Below are 25023 nucleotides of genomic sequence, written 5' to 3' on the forward strand. Positions count from 1 at the left end.
AAGCCAGCTTTACCAAATTTTATGTCTTAATCAGAGATTTCATAAATGTATTCATACACTCTCCCATTAAAGGAGTTACAACACAAAATTGTTTTGATTTTGTATACTTTTTATCGACTCGTTTCCTTCTCGAAAATTTCGAATGAAGCACTCAGCAGACATTTCAAAATTAAAAGACAGATACATATCTGACTCATACACAGCTATTATTCAATAAGTAATTAAGTACGAACTGTGTCTATTTAGCTTGAATTACAGTAAAGTCAAACACCACTCTAAACCGTGAACTTTGCCCCACATAAACCGGAACCTTTCTTCTTTTGGTTTTCTATGCGACATTTGATATATGAGCACCACAATAAAACGTTCTGCTTAAAATAGTTACCGTGGTTTTAAAAGGTGGGGAACTCTGAGTATTAGTTTTATTACTTCTGAGGAGATTATGATTATCCACCACCCAAAGTGAAATAACTATTCTTTACCAGCCGAACACTGAAATCGTAACACTATCCCGATGAACTCAACAACACTACTAACCGTTTCTTAGCCAATCAGCACTCAGGAAGTTGTCAGAGAGTTGCGTATGATTGGCTGAAATGGTAGGCGGTTTTGATGTACGGTGGTTTCACCGTGAAATAATTCCGGTTTGTCCTCCTTGAGTGAAGGTGCACAGCGGTGACTCTGACGGTGGCTGATTGTTAATTGTTTTTTGCACAATGTCGGGCCGTGTTCTTGTTGGAGTAAAGCGTGTCATTGACTATGCAGTTAAGGTAAACAGCATTTTACTTTTCCAGCTGATATAATTTCCCTCTTAACAGTATTTTTAAGTGCTTTAGTCATTGACTCTGAAAGCTAATGTTAGCCTACCAATATCTATTAATTTTACTGTGTGTGTTTACTATGACCTGCCTCAAAGATTATATGCTCAAATTGCAAGACTGGAGAGCAGTTTACATTGATTATAGACGCAGCCATGCCCCCTGTCATGTTCATATCTTACAGTTGTGTAATCTGTACCTGACTGCATAGTTTGTCTTCCCAGGAAGCAATTTCTGGAGTATTATTATTATATTTTCATATGTTATTCTCTGGGAGTTGGAGCACAGTTGAACCAAAAAGCATGAACAGCTACATGAAGTCTATGCAACAGCAAGAACTCTCCTGTTCCAGCTGCCCCCAGCAGGATCTCTGCTGTGCAGTTGCAGCTCCCTCAGTACTGGATCTGTGCAGAAGATCACGCAACAGAAGCAGTTTAGAAAATGTACTTTAGTTCAACTTTGTGTTTTACAAAGTAATCCAATGAACTGCTAGATTACATCACTTAAAGTCACTGATATATTGATCTTTGATCATATAATGAAACTCTCATTCATGCTGTGAACTGACAAACGGGCAGAAAACTAACTGCCTGCAGTTTTGTTTTTGTGTCTTTGAAAGATTTTTCCTGTTTCAGGTCAGTCTGTTTCCAATCCTGTTTGATAGGACAGAACTTTACAAGTGAACATGAATTTCTGATCTTAGCAACATCACCTTAACAGGCTCTTCTTGACATGAAGGATCAGCAGCCCTACTTTGAGATCTTAAGATAGAGAGATCCACATCTCAACATGTTAATCTTTTTCACAAATGTGATTTCTTTTACTCTTTTTGTCTGAGAAAATGAAATTTGTGCTTTCTCTATCAGATTTGGTGGATTACTCCTACAGTGTGGAAGCTCTTCAACGTCTCTCTCCTGTTATGTTTCTCTTCAGATTCGTGTAAAGCCAGACAACACTGGCGTTGTGACGGATGGCGTGAAGCACTCAATGAACCCCTTCTGTGAGATCGCTGTGGAGGAGGCGGTCAAACTGAAGGAGAAGAAGCTTGTTAAGGAGGTTGTGGCTGTCAGCTGTGGGCCACAGCAATCACAGGTGGGAGAGATGTGGTTAGATTTTACGCCCTTGAATTTGGTGGGGGTTTATTTACTTACATTTTGGTCAAATTCTTTGTTTTTGTTCAAAAAATGTTCAATTTTACCAAGTTTAGGCCTTGTCTGGAAAAGAACTGCCATTATCGAATGTCAAATGGTGAAGATCCCCAACTTTTCACATTTCACCACATTACAACCCCACTGTATTTCTGTATTTCATTAGGATTTTAAACGATAGACCAACAGATAGAGGCGCACATTTGGGAAATCAAAGGGAAATGATGCACGACTTTTAAAGTGTTTTAAAAATAAAAAAAGTAAAAATACCTTTTTATTAAGTTCCCTTAGTAAAAACTTTGTAGAACCACATTTTGCTGCCATGAGAGGCACATGTGTTTTAGAGTTAGTTTAGAAAATGACATTTCTCCCCTGTTCTTTTTTGGCTCAGTCAGATTAAATGAAGAGCTTTTAATAACAATTTTTTCTTGCCTCGGGTCCTCAGTCTGATTAAGATCTGAACTTTGACTCGGCCATCTTAACACATGAATATGCTTTAATGAAGAAGTTTTTTTTTTGAAGCTCTGGCTTTATATGTAGGATTGTATCATCTTTCCATCAACTCTTACCCGTTTCAGTTAATGTCTGAAAGACATTTCCACAGAATGATCCTGCCATCACCATGCTTCACAATTAACATGTCGTGTGCATTGCTTTTTGTCTAGAACTTTGTATGCAGGTAAAAAAGTTTAATTTCGTTTCATCTCACCAGAGGACAAAGCAGAGATTCTAATGGCTTTCTTTCAATAATGGCAGTGATTTTTGTCATTTTTCCATAAAAGGTGGGATTTTTGCACAGTTCTCACTAATACTAGTGCTGTAGCACATGTAGATGTACATTTTTTTAGCTTGCTGAATCTAATTACTAAATCCCTGTGTTTTTGATCAAATGTGTTTAACAGGGGTTACTTGAAACTGGCAACATAGACTTTTAAGCTTGGATAGTAATAACAAGCAAATGTTAAGTCATCTGGGAGAAATTAGCATAGGCATATTGAAAAGTAATTATGTCTCCTTGGTACAGGAAACCATTCGTACTGCTCTTGCCATGGGAGCTGACCGGGGCATTCATGTGGAAGTGAGCGGGAAAGATTATGAAACCCTTGGACCTCTGCAGGTTTCTAAAATCATGGCTGCTTTGGCCAAGAAGGAGGACGCTCAAATCATCATCCTTGGAAAGCAGGTCAAAGTCGCAAATTGATCTCCTACATATATTTTTTTTAAATCACTTTTTTTTTTTTTTTTTTACCATGAATGGTTGGTTTGTTACTTATGTTATCGTTGTTTCTTAGGCCATTGATGACGACTGTAATCAGACTGGTCAGATGACAGCCGCCTTACTGGACTGGCCTCAGGCAAGTGGCAAATGAAATACATTTTTAACAAATCCGTCTCTTATTTTTATTTGTGAGATTAAAATAAATCAAGTGTGTTGTGTCAGTGCTGAGAAGCAGGTTGGCTGCTTGTTCACAGAACCTTATCAGGTTGAGCAGAGACTGGCTCTGGTCAGTTAGTGCTACAGTGTTCCTGCTCAGATCAACACAGCTGGTCAAAGGCTGATTAGGTCCAACTTTCAGTTTGTTGTCCAATGATGATTTCTTTTTTCTTAAAGCACAACTTGCTACCAAACGACTTTTATTACCATGGTGCTTTGACAGTAAACAAATCTGATGATTGGACAAGATTATTTACAGCTATGTAGAAATCTGTGTGTGGGAGTAAATGCTTATTTATTTTGTATCACTTTATAGTTTATGCCCCAAAGAGGAGATAAGTAGGTTTGTAAAAGTAGCATTGTAGTTCCACCTATGCACCAGCAGATGGTGTATAGTAACAACCAATTGGCTTCTTCAGTTTTCACAGCACCTTTGTGTTGAAAGGCAGGTGTTTCTGTTTTTTGATGGACTCATTTGTAGCAGGGTTGTTCCAGTGAATACGTGCCGTCTTCTCCTTCTCCAGGGTACCTTCGCATCAGAGGTTACACTGGATGGAGACAAAATTAAGGTGGTCAGAGAAATCGATGGTGGGCTAGAAACAATAAAAATCAACACACCAGCAGTGTTGACTGCAGACCTTCGACTCAACACCCCCAGATATGCCACCCTGCCTAATATTATGGTAGGTAGCAGGAAGTTATGTTCACAAAGACAGAAAAAATGCAAACATTGTGTCAGCCATTTTGAGTAAAGTTAGATAATGTTGCTGAATGTTCTCAGTATTTCATTTTACAGATCAGTTAAAGTAAAATATGATTATACAAAATACTCTCTCTGGAGAACTCGCACCACACTTTTCAGATTTTTATTTGTGAAAACCCTGTGTCAAATTGAGTATATAAATAGTTTTTAGTTTAAATCTTTTAATGCTAAGCATCACTTGTTTCTTACCTGTATTACGCAACTCTTATTTCTTTCTTTCAGAAAGCGAAGAAGAAGAAGATTGCTAATGTGAAGCCTGCAGACTTGGGTGTGAACCTCACATCAAAACTGGAGGTGCTGAGGGTTGAGGACCCCCCACAGAGGCAAGCAGGCATGAAGGTGGAGACAGTGGAAGACCTGGTGGGAAAACTAAAGGAATCAGGAAAGGTATAAAGGCTTCAAGAGGACAGGAGCACACATCCCAACAGTGGTAAGTTTTAGTCAGTTTTTTCAAAGCAACAAGAATTTGGTGAAATATTAATTGCTGTTTCTGTCTTCCTTATTCTCATTGCAGGACTCTGATGATTTAGGACTGTACCACATGCACAGGAACCGAATGAGTTTCTGTATCTGTCTTGTCCTTCTTGTTTGCAACTGTTGTTCCTGAGCATGTGCAGTTGGTACTAACAGGAGAAAATGAATACTGAGACTCACTGTCCTTCAGTCATACTATCCCGAAAATATATTTTTTATCTGCATTTTAGCAAAAATAAGAGGTAAAATTCTAAGGAAACAGACTTTATGCAATAAATTAAACTAGACTAAATGTAAGAACTGTAGGATGCATCTGAAAGCGACGCAACATTAGCTTTTCATCTTGTAATGTCGCCACACATGTTCAGAGGTGTAAATGGTATTTTGTAAATATGGACCCAAACATGTAGATGTCATTTTTTTCAAGATCATTCTCACTGCTGTCACTAATCTGTACAATTAATGTATCTATAACTTGTTGTGGGACTGACTGGACAGTGTGTGTCAGCATATTCAGGCGGAGATAATAAATCTGAATTTTTACCGTAAGCGCCTCAATTCTCTGTTGATTGTACAGAATATCTCCATGACAATAAAGCAGCCAGTTTTTTCATAATCAATGTGGTGTTTTTGTGGGGGGGGTTTTGCATTCATTTTTAGTTGGAAATCTAACAATGTTCAATCTTGTAACTTAATCCAATCACCATCTCAAATTTGATGTATTTTTTCCGTTTTTTTTTTTTTTTTTTACCAATATTATATCTTTGACCATGAAGCACATCACGTAGAAAAAAAAAGAATGCCAGAAAATGTTCAAAAGTTAAAAAGGATACATTTTTTATTATTTTTTTTAAAATTTGGATCTTAAACAGTGAGGTTCATTGAATTTGTACGTCAGATTTTGTTTTTGTGTTTACCACTAGAGGGCCTCGGCGAACCACTAGAGATTATTGTACAACAATTTAATAGCCCTTAACAAGATATGTAAGACACATAACGAAGAAACGCATTACTAAATCATTTTTTATATGAAACATATTCACAGTAGGTTTTATATAGCCTATTTGTGTGTGTGTATGTTAGCACTTGATAAAGCTTTTCCACTGACGATGTACCATTTACCTTTGTTTGCCCCCCAAGTGGCAGAACAGCCCCGGCAGATAAACACTGGAACAACAAAGCTAGCAAATAAACAAGCAATCTCACTTTAATATATGTTTCATGTATTTTGGCTGTTCTTTATGCATACAATTGAGTCTTCATAAATTTAAATTGAAAAGTTGTTTATTCCAGTAATTTCATCCAAAAAGTTAAACTCCCATATTGATTCACAGAAAGTGTTTATTTATGATCATTTTGATTTTTTTTTCCCTTGGCTGAATATGAGGAATAACGTCAATATAAGTTGGTCTGACTTTTTTCCATCCAGATGAGAAGAGAAACGCCGAGGTAGCTAACAGCTGATTTATAATATCCCATTCTGGTTAACTTTATAACGATTAAATACTCATGGCATCAGTCTTGAAGAAACATTCATAGAAGGCAAATTACAAAGAAATTGTAGCACAAACATACCCCTGTTATCCTGAAATAGAGAAAATAAGGCTCCCGTTCTTTTGCATTGAAGGGGCGTGGCCTCTTAACAATCAAGGCTTTGACTCTTCACAGGTGAATACCTCACGGCGCGCAGCTCGAGTTCTCAGGAACCCTCGCGCAAGTCAGTCTGAGGCCAAGGACGTTTTTTTTTTTTTTTTTTTTTCCCCATGTTGGATTTTACAGAAACGTAATTAATTTTTCTCCACTTTCTTGATGAGCTCCTAGATTCTTCTGTTTACCTGAGATGACGTGGTTGAAAGGGATTCAGAAACTGAGGCCAGTGCTTGTCTCTGTTTTGTTTATCCTAACATCTCAAGGTGAGCCTCGGTGTTTTTCAGTTTTTACAAGAGAAAATATTACTGTATACGTTGTTCTTTTTTTTTTTTTACTGAGGGTTTGTTGAGAGGCAATATTTAAAAAAAAATAAGAATAAAAAAAAAACTTGCAGGACCATCTATTGAGTTTAGAGACTGAAAAAATGTTTAAGTTTTGAACTCATCTCTCCTCCTGGCAGGTGGTAACTGCCTGGTCGTGTCTCCTGTTGTTCCCACCCTGGTGAATGCTTTAGCTGGCACCAACGTGACTCTGGCTGTGCCCTACATTGGTGCCTCTGATCCAGTGGTTACCTGGTTTAAAGGACCTCTGCCTGTGGGGACATGGACTATAAATGCCAGTTTTCCTCCAGATATAGCCAGTAACAGCTGGAGTGTGCTCAAAATTGAAAGGAATGGATCTCTTACCTTTATAGATGTGCCACTGCGCTTTACTGGAAGCTATACTGTTGAACTAACAAAGTCCGGGCAGGGAATAGCTTCAGCGACATTCACTCTGAATATTTATGGTGAGTTAAGGGAATGTGGGAGATGTTGTGCATTAAATATACAGACGATCTGACTACATGTGTAATATTTAGTGGAACTTTTCACATTAGTCATATAAAGTCAACTATTCTGAAGTTAAGTGTGCAGAGCTTCAAAAGGTTTCATAGGACTTGCATCTGTGGGTGGTGGCTCTTAAGGTGCTGACTCCATCTACAGTTGTGCCTCTCCCTAAAATCAAATCTGTGACTCTTCTTTGTGCATGCTGCTTCTTTTTTTTTCATCCTACTTTATTTTCCAGTAATATACCTGATATGACTCTCTGTGGAAAGCCATGACCTTTTGAGCGTTATTCAATGATTGAGAATCTGAATTTTTGGTTTAATTAATAATCAAAATGGAAGGAGATGAATGCTTGAAATGTGTAATGAAGCTATCTCACATGAACAACGGTTTTGATGTACCTTATTGAGATGCACCTGTAAATGGATAAGAGTTCTGATAATATGGATCCAGTTTGCAAAGTTGCTTTTATCCGTAACATTTTTGTTTACAGAAATTATCCAGAATGTGACTCTGATCACAGAGGCTGACTTTGCCCAAGAGGGAGCTGAGCGGTTCACATTACAATATAGCATGCTTCAAGGTGTTGTTGAACAAGAAATATGGCGCTTCAATGGAAGAGACCTGAAAAACAGCACACACTATTTGATAGAGGGAGCCAGCCTTGTAATTTTTGGACCTAACCGGACAGACAAGGGATCATACTCCGTGACATTGATGAACCCCTTCAGCAGCGTGACCACACATAAGAATGTGACTGTTCTATGTGAGATGAATCCTCTTCTGCTCTGAGTGTTTCTTAAAAGCTGTGTGCGCATCCTTCTATGTTTTGTTTAAATTTGCTTTGTTGTAGACGGGCCGGATGAGCCCATTGTCGAGCCACCGCCAATTCAACCTTTCTACAAAGCAGGGGACTCTCTGATTTTCTCCTGCCAAGCTGAAGGATTCCCACTGTCAATTCCTCAGTGGATCTTTGGGGGTCAAATTCTTCCGGATTTTCACCAAGGAGTCCTAAATCTGACAAACGTGCAGACCAGTCAAGGAGGCTCTTATACATGCTCAGTGGTCAATGAGCTGACTAAGGAGAAACGCGAGAAGAATGTGACTTTAAATGTCTACGGTATGCCAAAAACACTTCTAATTTTATGTTTAATTGTTTAAATTGGCTCTCTTAGCATTGGCTTGAAAGTATCTGAACATAGAGCATTTATATGAAGTGTGTACATGAAAATTTACCCCTGTTGTCTGATTAAGACTTGTAATCATTTAGGTATTTTTTTCTGGTAACAGATGTCCCGCTGGGTAGTCCAACATGCTCTGTGGTGTCTGTGAACAACGCTGACCTGCAGTATCAGTGCAAGTGGGCAGGAGGAACGCCAGAAGCCCAGTTGTCTTTCCCAGCGCTAAGTAATACAAGCAGCGGAGCTGGAACCTTCAGCCTCACTGTTACTTCCTCGGCTAACCTCACTGACAAAACTATCACTTGCTTAGCAGAGCATCCAATTGAACAAAACACCTGCAACATTACCGCAAGTAATATTTTATTGTTATCCCTCCTATGTCTTATTGAATTTATATGAACACCTGTCTTTCAATCAAAACGGTGCTTTGGCCTCAAGAACAACCCTTACCAAGATTCCATTTGCTACACAGAAAGTCCCAGAAATTTTATTCCCACTGTGGAAACCTCTGTTGACTCGGATGGAAAAATTGCAGTAACCATCCGCTGTGTCAGTGAGGCGTCCCCTCCTGCTGTGGTTTCATGGTCCCAGGGAAATGAGTCTGTCGTCACTGGGTCGACGTACCAGATCAGCAGTGACGCCACACAGCTGAAGATTCGCAGTTACAACATCAGCACTTTCCTGCTTGCGCCAAACTACACCTGTACATGTCGCAATCCACTGGGCAGTCAGAGAAAGCTGTTTCAGCTGCAAGGTACAGCTGAATACATACTAACCCTCTGTCTATCCCCAAAGCAGTGGTGGCTAGACTACGGTCATAACGTGAAAAAGGAGGACAGCAGCTGATGCACATGGACATTTTATTTACTTTTTTATTTATTTTTTTTACAAATTAAAACTTTTTTGATACAGAAAATGTTCATTGCTATGCAGTGTGTTGCTTAATAGCAGGACCTCTAAAATTAGACATGGATTCTACCATTTATTAAATTTGGCAAAACATATCAACTATTTTAAATGAAAGGACATTTAATCTGTTCTTGTTGCTTAACTTAGAAAAAAAGATTCTAGACCAAAGATAGAAAATGGTTGACCCTTCAAAATAAGCCAAAGAATTTAAAAGATGCTTTAGTAAAACAGTATATCAAACCTCTTTGGATCTACAATAACTTGCATATGACCTCAACATTTTATTTTTGTGTTTTTTTGTTGTTTTTTTTTTTAATGTAAAGCACTTTGAACAGCTTTGTTGCTGAAATGTTCCATGCAAATGAATTCCACAAAAACCCTGAAATATGTTTATTGGACATCAAAAACTAATTTTACCATTTTTAAATGTAATTATGATGTTTTATGTTGCAATAATAACTGGTAGGTCTATAATCAGTTCAAAATGGCCTGTAAACTTTTCATAGCTATGAATCGGCCTGAGATTGTTTAAATTGCACTTTACATTTTGAGGTGAACTGTTTGCTTTATGAGCTTTGGGCAATTTTAACATTTAAAGACACATATCAGAGAAAACGCAGGCGAGTAGGTGCAGCTAAAGAGACCGTACGTAACAGTAGCAGAAAAAGATCAAAATGGAAGCATTATATCCAACTTCCTAGAGTTGATTTGAGGCAGTTTTTAAAATTCCCGCACAAGATGATTTTTATTTCATGACCTTACAAACGGCCAATGCTTATGTTGACATGCAATGGTTTGAGGGATTCTGTTCCATGTGCCTTCTTGGACTTGATTTCTAGGACGAAAGCACACAATAGGCTCTTAGTTGGGAGCTAAGTAATGCCTGAGAGTGCTTTCTCCCTTTAAACAAAGCTCTCCAGTCTTTACATGCCATCAACTCCCCGTCTCTCTGCTTGTCCAAAATCTCTTCCCAGGACCGACTATCTCAGATTCCAGTTTGTTCCCTAATCAAGATGGAACCATCATCACATTGACCTGGGAGGTCCCACCTACATCCTTGGTTACAGGTAAAGCAGAAATGACTCAAGGAAAGCAACTGACTAAGCTCTAAGCTGATTTATCGTCACAGAAAGATCTCTTTGGAAAATATGGCTTCCCACCGTTCCTGTTCTTTGTTTGTCTACCTAAGCAGAAGTGTTCTTGGAAAAATGCTGACTAAATGTTGAATATAGCAACTTCTCACAAAATATAGGGGTGTAAACACTGAGCGACGTGTGAAGCTTTCAGCTGAGCAAGACTATATTTTTGGGAAAACATTTAAGAACAGAACTTCAAAGAAAAGCATGTCAGTTTGTTTACATTGTTAAAATTATCAACTAATTTAGCCAATTTAAAAAGAGCAATGATTGAAATATGGAGTTGAACAAAATGTAACTTTTTGTCTTCTCTAAGGTTTTGACATCCAAATGAAAGGACCCGATCTTCTGAGCCACAGTGGTGGCTATTCTGTTCCCAAGAGAAGTTCAAAAGAATACCGCATCATTCAGCAGAAACCTGGGTATGCTAGGAGTACAGATGTCTTTTTGCTTGATCCTGATATGACATACAGGTTTCGAATCATTCCCAAAGCTCGGCTAACAGATGGAGAGCCCTCTAAGGTTCACAGAATTGGCCCAGGTATGGCAATCTGTTTGGTCAAATAATTCAGATTTGTTTGTATCCTGACAACTGCTGACAGCTGCCTGACTTGCTGACTTTAGGTGATGGTTTGAGTGGGTCTGCCATTGCCGGCATTGCAGCTGGAATCCCATGCAGCATTCTTGTCCTCGTCCTACTAATTGGCATTATTTTCCTAATTTTCTACCACCACAAGAAAAAAAGTAAGTGAAGTTATGAAACATTCACATTTTTGTATCAATATTCTAGTGTTATATTTTACTTCCAAATGCAATCAAAGTTTGTACTTAAGTCACAAAAAGGGGATTTTCAGCCTCCCACTCCTCCAGTTGAACCACCTTATTTGTTTGTATATAGCAAACTGGGGTGATGAATAATTTTGTTCACATCAGGAACTGTCTCGCAATATAATTTACAGAACAAAGTGCATTGATTCATTTTTAGAGTACAACTAAATATAAATGATCTTTGCATGCAATTCTCTGGGAGGATTGGAGTTTTTGATGTCTTAAATATGTTTGAAAGATATTAATATTTTTGTTTGTTTTTGTTTGTCCAGGCAACAAGACACGATATCCAGTTTCCAGAGCAGTTGAGAAGGTTTGATTCATTTATTACATGCCTACATAAACCTTTGAATCAACAGATGAGAAAATATTCACGTATGCCAACACTTGGTGGGCTGTAAAATGGGCGGCACACCAAACTTATTTTTCTGAAAGTTTATCAATTTTCAGTATTCCAGATGCTTGTTAATTCAGGCTATAGGGCCTTTTAAACATTTGTTGTTCTTTTTATTTGCTGTAGTAAACATGGGCATCCCAAACTGACAATTGTTTAACAGTGTTTGTAGACGGTACCAAGTAAAAGATTTTCCTCACTATCCATTCGCAATTCTTCCTATAAATATAGCCTAATTGGCAAAGGGGGAACTAACCCTCCACTACCCTACAAATACAGAGCACATACACTAAATCCCTAGAAATCATAACTTGAAATGGTGTTATTGATTTTAGTAATTTTAAACGACTGCCTAGTTGAAGCCTTGAATTCAATGAGGCTGCAGCTTTATGGAAATAGTTTAGCCACCATAAGATAATTTTATCTAACTGTTCCCAGAGTTAAATATGTCTCAGAAGTTTTCATTATCTCTGCTTTCTAGGTGAAAACCATCCAGCCTAAGGCAGTTTCACACAACATTTTGAACAGAGGGCTTAGGCCTCCTCCTGACTACAACAGTTTGCACCAGGTAGTTTTTCTAATACAAAGGAAGCACATATTGAAAATTGCTAATCCTATTCAAATTAACTTTTTTTTTTTTCTATTGTATTCTTTATTCCAGATGCCGTCTGAAAGATCTGGGACTCTACCCATGTTTGTCCCACCTGCCCCAGTCAGAGTTGCAACGACAGTTTAAACGAGTAAATCGACGTGTATATTTTTGTAAAACTGACCTTTTATATATAAAAATGCAAATCCAGGCTACTGTTTTTTCAAGTGCTTGAAATTGCATTTAAAGGTAAACAGAAAATTATATATTATTTTAGTAATTTGTAAGTTTTTGTGCTGAAGTTGAATAATCTGTTAATCTTTGCACAACGTATATCAATCAGGAAATTCATCTTGCTTGCTGAAACATACATTGCTGCTGGTGTTCATACATTTGGCCAGCAGATGGTGCTGTGGAGTAATGAATGACATGAATTCATCTGAATGTCCAGTTAAACAGAACTGATACCTTCAATAAACATGAAGTGGTGATACTTGCCTTCATCAATGTGCTTTATATTCTTTTTTCTCTTGTTGAAAGGTCTTAAAAATCTAAAACATACAATATCTATCGGGCGTTGTTTTAGAAACCAATGACCATTAACTCTCAGTCAGTAAAATTGGGTAAATTACATGAACTAAATTCAGTTTTAGGTAAATAAGACGAGTTAATCTCAAATCCGACCAAATGGATAGCTTTTCTTTAATTTTCTAAACATTTTTCTGCATGTTTAAAAGTTAGCTCTTTTGAAAAAATAAAGACATATTACAAAGAGCAGCATTGGCAGGGGAGGAACAGCTATGCAGAACCAGGCCTAAGAGAAGATGACATTTTCTTTAGACCGTTCAGTGTGAGAGAATAGGACAGAAACGTGTACAGAAAAGCAAAATATTTTATCATCTCCACCAGTTTAGGAGATTACTTAGTCTATCATGAGACACAAATAAGGTCGACTGCATCTTAAAATATAAATATAACTTGCTATTATATGAGACAAGTTGACTGACATGTTGCTCACTTCCTGTGGAAACTAATATTGGGTGGGCCTCACTGTCAGAGATGGCTAAGAGAAAAGTGACTACCCTCCTTTTCCCAGAAGAGAAAGTCATGTTTACGAATTTGACTTTCTTTATTTCCTTTTTTCTAATCATTTATGATCAATACTAGAAGCTTTATACCCCCACCTGTCATGCTTCTGGTGCAACATCCTTACATGCTAAATGTAAAACTGTGCTGTCAGATCAGAGCTGAAATCCTGCACTGGGCCTTTATTTTTTTTCACTAAAACTGCCAGAAAAACTTCTGCCTTTACTGTTTTTTGCTAAATGGTCACTGGGTTGTATTTTTACATACAACTCCTCATGACATTTCTGCTAAGACAGTAAAGATGGATGAATAGTCCATAATTATTCTGCCTTCTTACTGTCAGTGCACAACATGTGCAACATCATTATAAAGTGTCAACATGTTTTAACACATTTCGCATGCAGTGTGTAATTTTATCAGCGAGTTGGTCATGCGTCTGTTGTAAGCGTGCATGTGTCTCTGTGACCACACCCCAGCTACACTAAAAGAAACCGTGCACTTCAGCATATTCCATTGACCACAGCAGTACTGCAAGCATTTGCACATCCACAGTTCCAGAATGACTGATAGAACAACAGACGAGGACTGTAGAGCAGTGGCCTCGTATCCCAGAGCCTCCCCCGTATCCACACCATCACCCCTCCCCGCCCCTCGTTCCCTCACCCCTCTCCCCAAAAGACTCCCATGTAGTTCAATGTGAATGTGTCACGTGGATTGTGGCCCACCAGCTCAAGTGCATTTGTTCTGTGCTGATTGTTTTAAAGGATTTTGCCTCCATCAACAGAAAGTTGGGGTGATAACCTTTTGGAATTCAGCCTACAGCTTCCTCTTTGACGACTTGCTCACTCCTGGTTTGCACTCTCTCCCTGAGGAAGGGCTGATACTTAAGAGGGTTCATATATCCTGAGGAATTCAGGTAGGTTGATGTGGAGTGGTCTTCCTTTTTGCAATGGCTGACTCCACTCAAGCCAGCAGGAGCATGCCTTACCTGTGGGCCCTAAAGGCCTTCAGAAGCTTTTAAGAGTTTAGCTGGAAGTCTTTGCATCTCCTCTGTCAGTTTTGTATAATGTGTTATTATATAATGCAGCACATGCATAGATAATGAGTGTATAATGAAAATATACATGTGTATCTAAATATTATGAAATGATGTCAACTCGGTGTGGAGCTTTGTGTGGTGTTAGAGATGAAACTCAGAAGTCAGCCTCATGTCTTTCCACTTCTGTCACATCTCAGGTAAAGACATGCATGTCCAGAATCGAGACTAAAGTCAGAACAACCAAGACCAGAATTAAAGTCCAAGTTCTAAACGTTGCTTTTGTTCTGCCTTTGGTTTTGGTTTTACCCATGAATAAAACAACTGACTTGCAGAACTGGGACAAATCTGTTTTGGAACTGACAAGTTTTTCAAGCCTTGAGTCAAATACCAAATAAAAGCATAAATTCCCAAGTTGAGTCCAGTCAAGGCATGCAAATCCAGGGTTATGTCCCGAATCCTACACTTAGTTTTTTTTATTCTTATACAAGTAAGTTAGCAAAATTTAAAATGTGAAGACAGTCTAACAAAATTGACCAAAAATAGATTATTATGCTTTTCTTGCACAAAATTTTGCATTTGAGTAACTTTCTTAAAATGTTATTTCCTTTTTGGTTTTTGCAGCAACTGTTAACATTTGCTACATTTCATTGTATTTTATTTTATTTTTCTTTGACAATTCTGAATAACGCTAAATCTTGTACCTCAAGTTAAAGTATCATTTTATTCAAGTTTTAGGGCACAAATGGATAACTGCGAGGACTTTTTTTTTTTTACTTTTTATAGGTTGTTGGTGTTTCAAACAACTTACTTCATGTCTATAATATCACTTCCTGGCCCCCATAATTTATTTTTAACCAAGAACATTTACTTAGCTGGAAAGCTGACATATATTAAATATTATTCCCTTAAACTGTAAAAACAGAGCATTTTTCAACACATGAAATATTTTCATGTTTGCATGTTCACCAATAGAAGAGAAGTAATCACATAATTACTTCTCTTCTATTGGCAAAGACTTCCCAAGAATTCTGCACCAGAATTTCTCACAAAGTACGAAACGTAATGACCAGAATAAACTTGTTCTGAATATGCATGAGTTCTTTGAATCTTATATTTTGATCATGCTGTTCTGTGTTTAATGACAAAAGGGAAATAACTCTTATGTGTTGGTTAATAGGGAACTCCAAAACTGATACAAGGTTTTGCTAGTCGCAGTGGTAACATAGACTGCTACCTATCTTGTGTGCCACTTTGTCTTCTTTCTACTGGTTGCCCAAAATGCTGTCTTAGAGAAAATGTACATGTTTTAAAGGCTTTTGAATTTGACATTTGACAGCCAGATCAAAAATGACAGAGATACCACTCAAGAATTACAATATTTCTTGCACAACAGTGGGTTTTAATGATTTAAAACAGGATGTCAAACCTAAAACACTTGGTTTCATATTGGGTGCATCATTTTAGCTTTCAGAAGACCCATTTCACTTCAAAAAGAACAATTGTGGTGTGTCAATTTTGTCAAATCCAGTGACTCATAATATTGCCTCTCTCCTAGTTGCCATTGCAAACCAACTGATGACTAACAAAGTTAATAGTTAATTCAGGAAATGTATAAACAGCCTTTGTTCAAAATAACATACTTTGTTTAGTCTGAGATACCGCCTGGGTTCCACTTAAACGATTTTCATATTCAAGTGAAATGATGAGTCACTGTACTAAGGTCCGAATCAACTTCCAAGTCTTATGATTTTATCAAGGTCTTTAAATAAGCGACTTGCATCTGACTTGAGTTCATACATTTGCTAGGTTCACTTTTACCAATAACTTCCATACTTTTGCTCTTTTTGCAGTGCACAAAGATTTTGCCAGCACCTTAGTGTCACTCATGATGTACAGCTTCATGGGAGGGGGCCTGTTTTGTGCCATTGTGGGAAACATCTTGCTGGTGGTCTCGACAGCAACAGACTACTGGATGCAGTACCGCCTGTCGGGCAGCTTTGCCCATCAGGGCCTGTGGAGGTACTGCATGTCTGGCAAATGCTACATGCAGACTGACAGCATTGGTGAGTTGGACGTTCTAAGCACATTCCCTGAAATGCTTGTACCCAGTGTCCTTTCTTTTAACGTGTGGTGCAATAATTTCCCAGCTGTCTTATAATAAGAATAACATTCTTCATGTTGTAAGAAAAATGGAACCTCAGAAGTGCATTGAGTAAGGACAGCCACATTCTTATCCAGTATATGTGACCTCTGCTTTCCTGTTGACATGTTATTTAACAAGCAGCTTCGATGAGTCACGTCACCAAGCCGTGCTTCGTCTGAATGTTATCTGTTTTCCATCCTATGAATGCAGTTTCAGAAAGAACATTTTTTAGGTTAAAAATCCAAAACATCTGCATAATGAGCATTAGAATATGTTTTTTTTTTTATAATTGTTTATTAGTTTGCACATTATATTAAAACAAAAAATAGTAAAATTGCAAGAAATTTTCATTTAAACCACACAATAGCTTTCATGACCTGATTGTGAAAATGCATATTCTCTTCTCAGAGATAAACATTTAAAAGGTCTTGATTTTGAAAAAAAAAAAAAAAAATTCCCAAGAGAGAAAGTCTAACTTTTCAAATCTTGAAAAGTTGACGGTTTGAAATACAAACTTGCTTTTGTTTACTAATTTGATACCAGGTTGACCAAAGTGGTCATAATTTTCAAGATGTTTTTCTTACACAAACCAGCAAATTCACAAAGCTAATCATTCGGAACACTGTTTCCACGCAAAAACACATCGCAGTCATTCATCAGTAATTAACTGAGCACACGCTATTTCAAAACTAGGATCAATTGAAATGTAGATGTGTTTGAAATGAAATTATTTTTGAAAAGTTCCTTGAGATGACCTTTGTTGTGAATTTACTCTATGCATATAAACTGAGTTGAACTGAGTCAATTTTAGATTTAGCTACTCTTAAAGATCTTACAAGAATAGGATTCATTAAAAAAGAATCACAGGGACTGGAAATAAAATAATTTATTTATACTGCATGTACTGCCTAGTCAAACTAATTAAAAACCTTTTTGAGCATAGCTTGCATGGACTCATTCTTAAGCCTGTCCTCTCCTTCTTAGCTTACTGGAATGCCACTCGAGCTTTCATGATCCTGTCCGCCATGACCTGCTTTGCTGGCATCATCGCAGGAATCCTCTCCTTTGCTCACTTCTCTGCTTTTGAGAGGTTCAACCGCTCATTTGCTGCAGGCATCATGTTCTTTGTTTCAAGTAAGTCATCGATGCAACAACAAAAATGCAACCCTCATCCTTTTTATGTTTGTTTGTTGCTACATTTATCAAAGGATTGCTTAGAATGGAAATCATGGAGAACATTGACATCTGTTTATCTAATAGTCGCCAGGTAACAGTCAAATGAAGAGACTGTTCATTTTAAGGATAGACGTCTTATGATGAATCTTTGTCTTCACAATAGCTCTCTTTGTCCTGCTTGCAATGGCCATTTACACGGGAGTGACGGTGAACTTCCTGGGCAAGCGTTTTGGTGACTGGCGTTTCTCTTGGTCCTACATACTTGGCTGGGTGGCTCTGCTCATGACCTTCTTTGCAGGTTGGTTAAAGCTTTCAAGATGCAAATTTTTGTTGAAATATTGTGTTTTACTGGTGATAAGCAGGCAATATTTCAAATTAAGCATGCAAATAACCTCCACACCATGTCTGTCAAGCAAGATGGGAATGGCAAGGAGTCAGAAATAACAAAATCCAATAATAAAAAAAAAGCTAAACCAATCCAAGCCAAAGCAAGAGAAAAGAAAACATTCATAACAGGACAAGAACTGTTGCCCCCAGCTATGCCCGCTGCTTTAGAGGGCTAAAGTGGAGACGGATATAGATTGAGAATACTGTGCCCGGGTGTTTCCAACACACAACTGTTGGCCCCTTCTCTTTTGATTTTTCCCTATGCAAGTGAACTCTTGTAAAAACGAAAGTAACAACTCAAACCAAATGACATCAAACCCAGAATGCCCAGCGTCACTTACTCAGAACTATGAAGGTCTGCCACCGGATCGCTTCCGTCTCACCTGAATGTTAAATCAAAGGACATTTCTGCACATACTGTTTCACTCTTGTTGTGAATGTTTTCTTTTCTCTTATCTTGACATGCATGTTTGTTATGAAAAGTGCCCAGTGTGGTTAATAATTCTGTCTTTACAACTCATGTTTGCTTTACAGGTATATTCTACATGTGTGCCTACAGAATGCATGAGTGCAGAAGAGTGGCAGGCCCACGTTGAAACAAGCAGGAAATGACACTTCAAAGCAAAAAGCAAGAAAGGAAACCCCCATTGATGTCATTAGAAAACTTTTTGAGGACAAATAAAATCAGGATGTTTGCAGATATCAGAAATATGTTGTGTTTTGTCAGAAACAAGTCAACAACACCTTAAGGTGGAATACACCATAAACCTGAGCATGCAAATGCAAACACCTAATCTGTTCTTTAGCCAACACTGGTAACATTTTGCTTTACACTTTATTAAATTGCTCTCTTATGTAAAGAACACAAAATTAAGAAAAAGGATCTTGAACTCCTACTTTCCAGCTGTCCAGTGGAATATTGCAGACATGCTAAGAAGCCCACTAGACTCTTCATTTAGGATTCTGGCCCAATAAAAAACTCAATAAACAAAATCATAAAGTCGGGTTACAGCTGCAACTAAGAAAATGTATCTAAGACTTTCAAGGTTGTCTCTACAGATACATACGTTTCATTTGGATCAAACAACTTTAAAATTTTGATTTTCAATGTTCATTCCTTATCTAAGACTTATACTAGAACTTCTGCGAGGTGGATGTGCTTGACTTTTGCCATAAATATCTCTGTATTTATAAAAAAGCTTAATTCAGATTTTAATGAGTTGCTCTGCCTACTGTAATGAAATGAGTTCACATTTCATTTTCTGTGCCTGACATTCAAATAAATTAAAATGTGAGAGAACATATTTTATGTCTAAAAGCACGGTCCAAATGTGAGTAGCTGGAGATGGTCAGTACATGTAAATGTGCTTATATATTATTAATTACATTTCAGAAGTATGACTTGGTGAAAGAAAAAACTGTTATTTTCAGATTTGATCTCACAAAGGTTTTGTTTGAAAGCAATATGACGTCAAGCTCCATAAGCAGTATCCAACATCTACATTGTATTTCTGTATGAATTACATTGTGCTGGTCCAATGATTTTACTAATGCAAAACAGGACAACATATATGTCTTTTTCTAAGCAACATTCAAATTAGGTGACCTTTAGTTTAAAGCAAGTAACTGTCATCATTCATCACTTTGCCTCCAAAGCAGTATGAGAGTTTGCAGATTAATAATAAAATAAATAATCTTACAACCACCAATTACTCAGGAATAAGTTATTACCACAGTTATAAAAGAGTAAAGTACTTTCTTCATTCTCATAGGATATATAAAAACCCTCGCATGCAGATGGTCGTTGTTTAAAGGATTTATTTACAAAAAAACAAAAAAACAAAAAAAAAAACACATTAATGTTAACAACAAACAAGCCACCTAGCATATACGAAAAAAAAAAACACATTTCTAATTTTGTCTTTGTATATATTTCCTGACAGGTTAATCATCACAGTTAACTTTTATTGTTTTACAAGTACTATCTTCATGTGTACTCAGAAGAAGCCGCTAGTTCATGGTAGCAAACAGGAAACATGTCAAAGCTGAGGAAGCTATCATCGACTTCAAGCCTGCCAGCTTCCTGATGACTAATAAAATGCCACTGCCAAATACATCATGTGGGAGGAAACGCACATTGATCTTGAATTAATGCCCTAAATTTGTCCCTCGTCTCCATTTACTACAGTGCTTTCTGAAAATTGATTTTTCGCTTGTGAAGTGAAAGATGGAGGAGGAAAAATAGAATATAATTGGATCAATACAGGTGTTCAACGTGCTGAGCAGCAAAGTGTAGTATCTCCACACTGGGCTTTGTCCCTGGAAGTAACCCAACAAAAAAGAGAAGTTGAACGGTCCAACACAAATGACGAACACAGCAAGAGTTCCTAAAGCCATGCCAATAGCCTTCCTCTTCTGCATCCAGGATATCCTGGGACGGCTGTACAGAATCAAAATTAAGCGCAGGTAGCAGAAACTAGTAATTAAAAGAGGCACAAGGCAGAACAGAAAGAAAAACTCCAAACGCACTGGTAAAAGAACCTCCAGCTGCTTCTCTGTGAAGTTTTCATAGCACATAGAGGAGTCTGAGCTGGACAAGGAGGGGTGGTGTTGGATGATGAATGTGATGCTGCAGTGTCCCATTGAGATCAGCCAAATAACAGCACTGATGATGATCGGGTACACAGGTTTCTTGAGGTGTTGGTAGATTACAGGAAATGCTGCTCCGACGTAGCGGACCACAGCGATTGCCATCAGCAGCAAGGAGCTGGTGTGGATTGTGGAGAAAAAGGTAAAGGAGGTGATGGAGCACATGAGGTCTGACAGAGTCCACTGCATCCCCGATGCTGCCTCATGCATCTTGAGAGGAAGGATGATCAAGAAGAGCAGGTCGGACACAGTCAGATTCAGAAGCAGGATGTCTGTTGGAAGAGGACTGTGGTGGATTTTGATGCTGAAAGCATACAGAGCCACCAGATTGGCAGGAAGGCCAATCAGGAAGGAAATTATGTAAACTGTCAGAATAATCTGACTTTTCACCAATGAATTCATCTTGATCCTGAAGGTAGAAAAATAAAAACTGTCAAAATGTATATTGTAGAGACAGTATATAGAAAACATTATTCATAAATACCAACTTTGTTGCTATAGTGTAATTTCCAAAAAATAAAACAAATGTATATTTTTTTGTAATTTAGTTGCCCTAAAATAAGGAAAATACTAATTAGAAATATATACAACATTTCCCAGTTTTAATTAGAAATCTAATTTATATATTCTGTCATAACCTCGTTGTCAATATCGTTTTGTTTCTGTAACTGATAATAAATTAACTTTATGAGAGAAATGGCTCTTGTATGGCACCAATTTGCCCAAGTCTAAACTGAAAATATTGAACTATAGAAGCAAAAAACAAAAACAAAACACATTTATTGATTTTCAAGATAAAGATATGTACTTGCCTAATGCAGCAGTCAACGTCCAGCGTTTTTACTGTCTTTAAAAGTAGAAAAAGATGAGAAAATGAGGTGCCTGTTGTCTTTAATGACGACTTGGTATTGAATGAACAGGAAACATCTCTTCACACTAAAGGCTTTAGTGACTCATACCTCACTCACTCCTTAACGCCTTCAGGTTGATATTTCTTTCAATTCAAAACTGTACTACCTGTTTAGGGTAGGGCATTTAAACCGAATGTTGGGTTGCTTTTTGTTTGTTGTTTGGACTTTTAGTAGGTACTTGGTCATTTATTGATGAGCTTTAGACTGCTTTTGTCTTCAGATTTTAAGCTTACTGTTTTTTAATTTAGTATGTTTGTATGATTTATATCTCTACTCACTTTTGTGCTTACTTTGGTTTTACTTAGTTGGTGTTTTCCTGTCCCCTCGTTTCCCCCTTGTGTTCATTCAGTCATTCTCTGTACCCAGCCTCCCTCGGTTGCTTCGATCCACTTTCCTCCAAGCTGCTTCTACTCAGTTTATAAGTCTCTCCTGTTTTCAATGATCATGTAAAAATCTGTCTTGATTTTCCTCTGATCCCTCTGGTGTGTGATGCTAGGTTTTGTTTCAGCACCACAATTTCTGACTAGGAAGGTCCTACTTTCACAAACACGGATGTGGTTGTGATTTCCTTTGGCAATCACTCGTAATGGAGTCTATCCAATCAGTTTATTATTTTTTCCTGTTGGTTTTTAAACTCTTCTGTTGTTACAAGTTTTTAGTTACCACTACTTGAGACATGGAATACACAATGGTAAACAAAACAAAAAAACCTAAAGCTCATAATTGCAGAAAGCATTTATTAAAGCTGTCTTATGGCTACATCTGCACTGAAATATGTAAGTTAAATAACGAGAACATAGAATTATCCTGATATTAAGGTTGCTTAACACATAAAAGAAATGTTTTTATGATATTACATATTACTGGAGGAATTTGTGCAGTTTGCTAAAATTCACGAGAATTTTAGCAAACTGTTATAAAATTCAACTTTATAACTTTAAATATTTCCACTGAGTCAGAAAAAGCCTTGCATGAGATCCGAAACTCTACTCACGTTTCAGATCTAAGACAAACAAACAGCAGTTGTGCCTTAACTCCAAATTACAGCTAACAATATAAATTTTAATCAGAATTTTCTTTGAGAAGAGAAACAAAGCTTTCTTACCTGATATAAAATGATGCAACCAGGCAATGCAATCGTCACACTGAAACATGACAGAGCCTTATTCTCCCTGTGCTGAGCAATGAGATTTCACCTCCCTGTTAATATTAACTAACATGCAAAATTTTATTTCCTTTAAACTTTGTATATTAAAAAGGACTTGCTTTCTTTTTGAGTGAACTTTTATTAAAGCTGTCTTATGGCTATATCTGCACTGAAATATGTAAGTTAAATAACGAGAACATAGAATTATCCTGATATTGTCCTTCTAGTCTTTCCGGCTGAATCTAGAATATTACATCAGTCCATTGTGATTGCATAAACTTCAGTGAGGGTGTAATCACCTTCAGCAGCCTCCATAACAGCTTTCTGCACAACGATGGCCAAATACAGTATGACAGTGAGTTTACTGCACAACTGTTTTAGTGTGTTCTAGTCATGTTTCTCTTTGTTCTACAAGGATTGGACAGCAACAATCGTTTCCTCTTTGAAGGTTGCTTAACACATAAAAGAAAGGTTTTTATGATATTACATATTACTGGAGGAATTTGTGCAGTTTGCCATTTTCATTCTGAAAAACGTCCCACATTTGCAGCTGTTTTGAGTTGGTATTTATAATTTTATTTCTTTAAATCAATACATTTTTAAAGCTCTTAGGATATTGAAACTAATTACACAATGATCTAGCTTCAAACCCAACCACATATTAAAATACATATTTTAATTACAGTGTATTTGTTTAACCCTTTTCCAAACATGTTACATTGTTCTTGATCTCTGTACAAATGAAGACAAATAAACTTCTTTTTACTTTTCATACTTTTACTTACAGATTAATTCTAAACATACATCTACTGAATGCACTGGTGCTGAGTATCTCACCTACTCTAAAGGATTAATTTATGTCAACCATGATAAATTAATCTACCAGATTAAAGTTGACAGCTTCCTGGTGACTAATAATATTGCAAAGCCTACACAGTACGTCTTTTAGTTTTCTTCTTAAAGGGTTAACCAAGGTTTTGGGTGAATATACATCTAATAAGAAACAGCACTAGATCATTTCAACACAACTGAGTTGAAAACAACTGAAAAAGAAACTTTAAAAGCAAATGGCAGGATTAAAATTCAGATTCAGCTTGAACATGTGCCCCCTACTTCCATATTTACATCAATAGCACGACGCTTTCTGAAAATAGATCTTTTGCTGGTGCAGTGGAAGATTGAGGAGGAAAAATAAAATATGATGGGATCGATGCAGGTGTTTAATGTGCTGAGCAGCAAAGTGTAGTACCTCCATTCAGGGCTCTTTCCCTGGAAGAAACCCAATAAATGAGAGAAATTGTATGGCAGAACACAAATGAGGAACACAGCAAGAGTCCCCAAGGCCATGCCGATAGCCTTCCTTTTTTGCATCCAGGATATCCTGGGACGGCTGTACAGAATCAAAATTAAGCGCAGGTAGCAGAAAATGGAAATTATAAGAGGTATAAGGCAGACCACGAAGAAAAACTCCAAACGCACTGGGAGGAGAACCTCCAGCTGCTTCTGTGTAAAATTCTCATAGCAGATAGAAGAGTTTTTGCTGGTGAGAGATGGATGGTGCTGGATGATGAAAGTGATGCTGCAGTGTCCCATTGAGATCAGCCAAATAACAGCACTGATGACGATCGGATAAACAGGTTTTTGCAATAGCTTATAGGTAATAGGAAAGGCCACTCCTACGTAGCGGACCACGGCGACGGCCATCAGCAGCAAGGAGCTGGTGTATATTGTGGAGAAAAAGGTAAAGGAGGTGATGGAGCACATGAAGTTGGGCAGATTCCACTGCATCCCCGATGCTGCCTCGTGCATCTTGAGAGGAAGGATGATCAAGAAGAGCAGGTCGGACACAGTCAGATTCAGAAGCAGGATGTCTGTTGGGAGTGGCTTGCAGTGGATCTTGACACTGAAGGCATAAAAAGCCACCAAATTGGCTGGAAGGCCAATCAGGAAGGAAATGATGTAAAACGTCAGAATAATCTCGCTTCTCACCACTGACGCCATTATGGACCTTAAAAAAAAGGAGATTAAAAAAAAAAAAAAAAACATTGACAATGCCTGTTAGAGTCAATGGCACTGGCCAATTTTATGAATGTATAACAATTATTTTGACTCCTAATAACAACAACAGAAGAAACTGCTGAATTTCTTCATTTTCTTCAATTTTGAACACCATGTCAATTATCTTGTGATTAAATAAAAAGAAAATGCACTGCTGTGTTTACAGGCAGAAATCCGCTGTTAAATATTTCCACTGAGTCAGAAAAAGCCTTGCATGAGATCCGAAACTCTACTCACGTTTCAGATCTAAGACAAACAAACAGCAGTTGTGCCTT

At 37.5% G+C, this 25023-nt stretch overlaps 5 protein-coding genes across 5 annotated transcripts; 3 read left to right on the forward strand and 2 right to left on the reverse strand.

The window, feature by feature from the left end:
* The first annotated feature begins 609 nt into the window (after positions 1-609).
* Positions 610-5254, forward strand: etfb (electron transfer flavoprotein subunit beta). Its single transcript, XM_014984781.2, has 7 exons — positions 610-770; positions 1752-1910; positions 2991-3149; positions 3259-3321; positions 3926-4084; positions 4387-4594; positions 4679-5254. Exons 1-6 carry the CDS (start codon positions 717-719, stop codon positions 4555-4557), a joined length of 765 nt encoding a protein of 254 aa, XP_014840267.1. The 5' UTR covers positions 610-716; the 3' UTR covers positions 4558-4594; positions 4679-5254.
* A 776-nt stretch (positions 5255-6030) lies between these two features.
* Positions 6031-12655, forward strand: vsig10l (V-set and immunoglobulin domain containing 10 like). Its single transcript, XM_014984761.2, has 12 exons — positions 6031-6551; positions 6749-7075; positions 7609-7881; positions 7969-8235; positions 8406-8648; positions 8769-9050; positions 10180-10272; positions 10658-10882; positions 10966-11085; positions 11442-11482; positions 12045-12131; positions 12225-12655. The coding sequence occupies exons 1-12, from the start codon at positions 6479-6481 to the stop codon at positions 12297-12299; spliced, it is 2106 nt and encodes a 701-aa protein (XP_014840247.2). The 5' UTR covers positions 6031-6478; the 3' UTR covers positions 12300-12655.
* Positions 12656-13609: 954 nt separating this feature from the next.
* lim2.5 (lens intrinsic membrane protein 2.5) lies at positions 13610-18692 on the forward strand. The gene is made up of 5 exons (XM_014984746.2): positions 13610-14154; positions 16128-16340; positions 17405-17554; positions 17760-17894; positions 18518-18692. The coding sequence occupies exons 2-5, from the start codon at positions 16163-16165 to the stop codon at positions 18577-18579; spliced, it is 525 nt and encodes a 174-aa protein (XP_014840232.2). The 5' UTR covers positions 13610-14154; positions 16128-16162; the 3' UTR covers positions 18580-18692.
* A 639-nt stretch (positions 18693-19331) lies between these two features.
* Positions 19332-21103, reverse strand: LOC148154981 (free fatty acid receptor 2-like). The gene has a single exon (XM_088013941.1). It carries the CDS (start codon positions 21101-21103, stop codon positions 20132-20134), a length of 972 nt encoding a protein of 323 aa, XP_087870067.1. The 3' UTR covers positions 19332-20131.
* A 2018-nt stretch (positions 21104-23121) lies between these two features.
* Positions 23122-24691, reverse strand: LOC106916416 (free fatty acid receptor 2-like). Its single transcript, XM_014984707.2, has one exon. The coding sequence runs from the start codon at positions 24689-24691 to the stop codon at positions 23780-23782; it is 912 nt and encodes a 303-aa protein (XP_014840193.2). The 3' UTR covers positions 23122-23779.
* Between the last annotated feature and the right edge of the window lie 332 nt (positions 24692-25023).

The sequence above is a fragment of the Poecilia mexicana genome, unplaced genomic scaffold (genome assembly GCF_051168715.1).
Source record: "Poecilia mexicana isolate PSO_F unplaced genomic scaffold, ASM5116871v1 scaffold_16, whole genome shotgun sequence".
Classification (NCBI taxonomy): Eukaryota; Metazoa; Chordata; class Actinopteri; order Cyprinodontiformes; family Poeciliidae; genus Poecilia; species Poecilia mexicana.

Coding starts and splice junctions, on each gene's coding strand:
- etfb (XM_014984781.2), top strand. CDS start 717: ATGTCGGGCCGTGTTCTTGTTGGAGTAAAGCGTGTCATTGACTATGCA. Junction 1,911..2,990: donor GTGGGCCACAGCAATCACAG/GTGGGAGAGATG, acceptor TCCTTGGTACAG/GAAACCATTCGTACTGCTCT. Junction 4,085..4,386: donor CCACCCTGCCTAATATTATG/GTAGGTAGCAGG, acceptor TCTTTCTTTCAG/AAAGCGAAGAAGAAGAAGAT.
- vsig10l (XM_014984761.2), top strand. CDS start 6,479: ATGACGTGGTTGAAAGGGATTCAGAAACTGAGGCCAGTGCTTGTCTCT. Junction 7,076..7,608: donor ATTCACTCTGAATATTTATG/GTGAGTTAAGGG, acceptor TTTTGTTTACAG/AAATTATCCAGAATGTGACT. Junction 11,483..12,044: donor TTTCCAGAGCAGTTGAGAAG/GTTTGATTCATT, acceptor TCTGCTTTCTAG/GTGAAAACCATCCAGCCTAA.
- lim2.5 (XM_014984746.2), top strand. CDS start 16,163: ATGATGTACAGCTTCATGGGAGGGGGCCTGTTTTGTGCCATTGTGGGA. Junction 17,555..17,759: donor CATCATGTTCTTTGTTTCAA/GTAAGTCATCGA, acceptor TCTTCACAATAG/CTCTCTTTGTCCTGCTTGCA. Junction 17,895..18,517: donor GCTCATGACCTTCTTTGCAG/GTTGGTTAAAGC, acceptor TTTGCTTTACAG/GTATATTCTACATGTGTGCC.
- LOC148154981 (XM_088013941.1), bottom strand. CDS start 21,103: ATGTTTTCTATATACTGTCTCTACAATATACATTTTGACAGTTTTTAT.
- LOC106916416 (XM_014984707.2), bottom strand. CDS start 24,691: ATGGCGTCAGTGGTGAGAAGCGAGATTATTCTGACGTTTTACATCATT.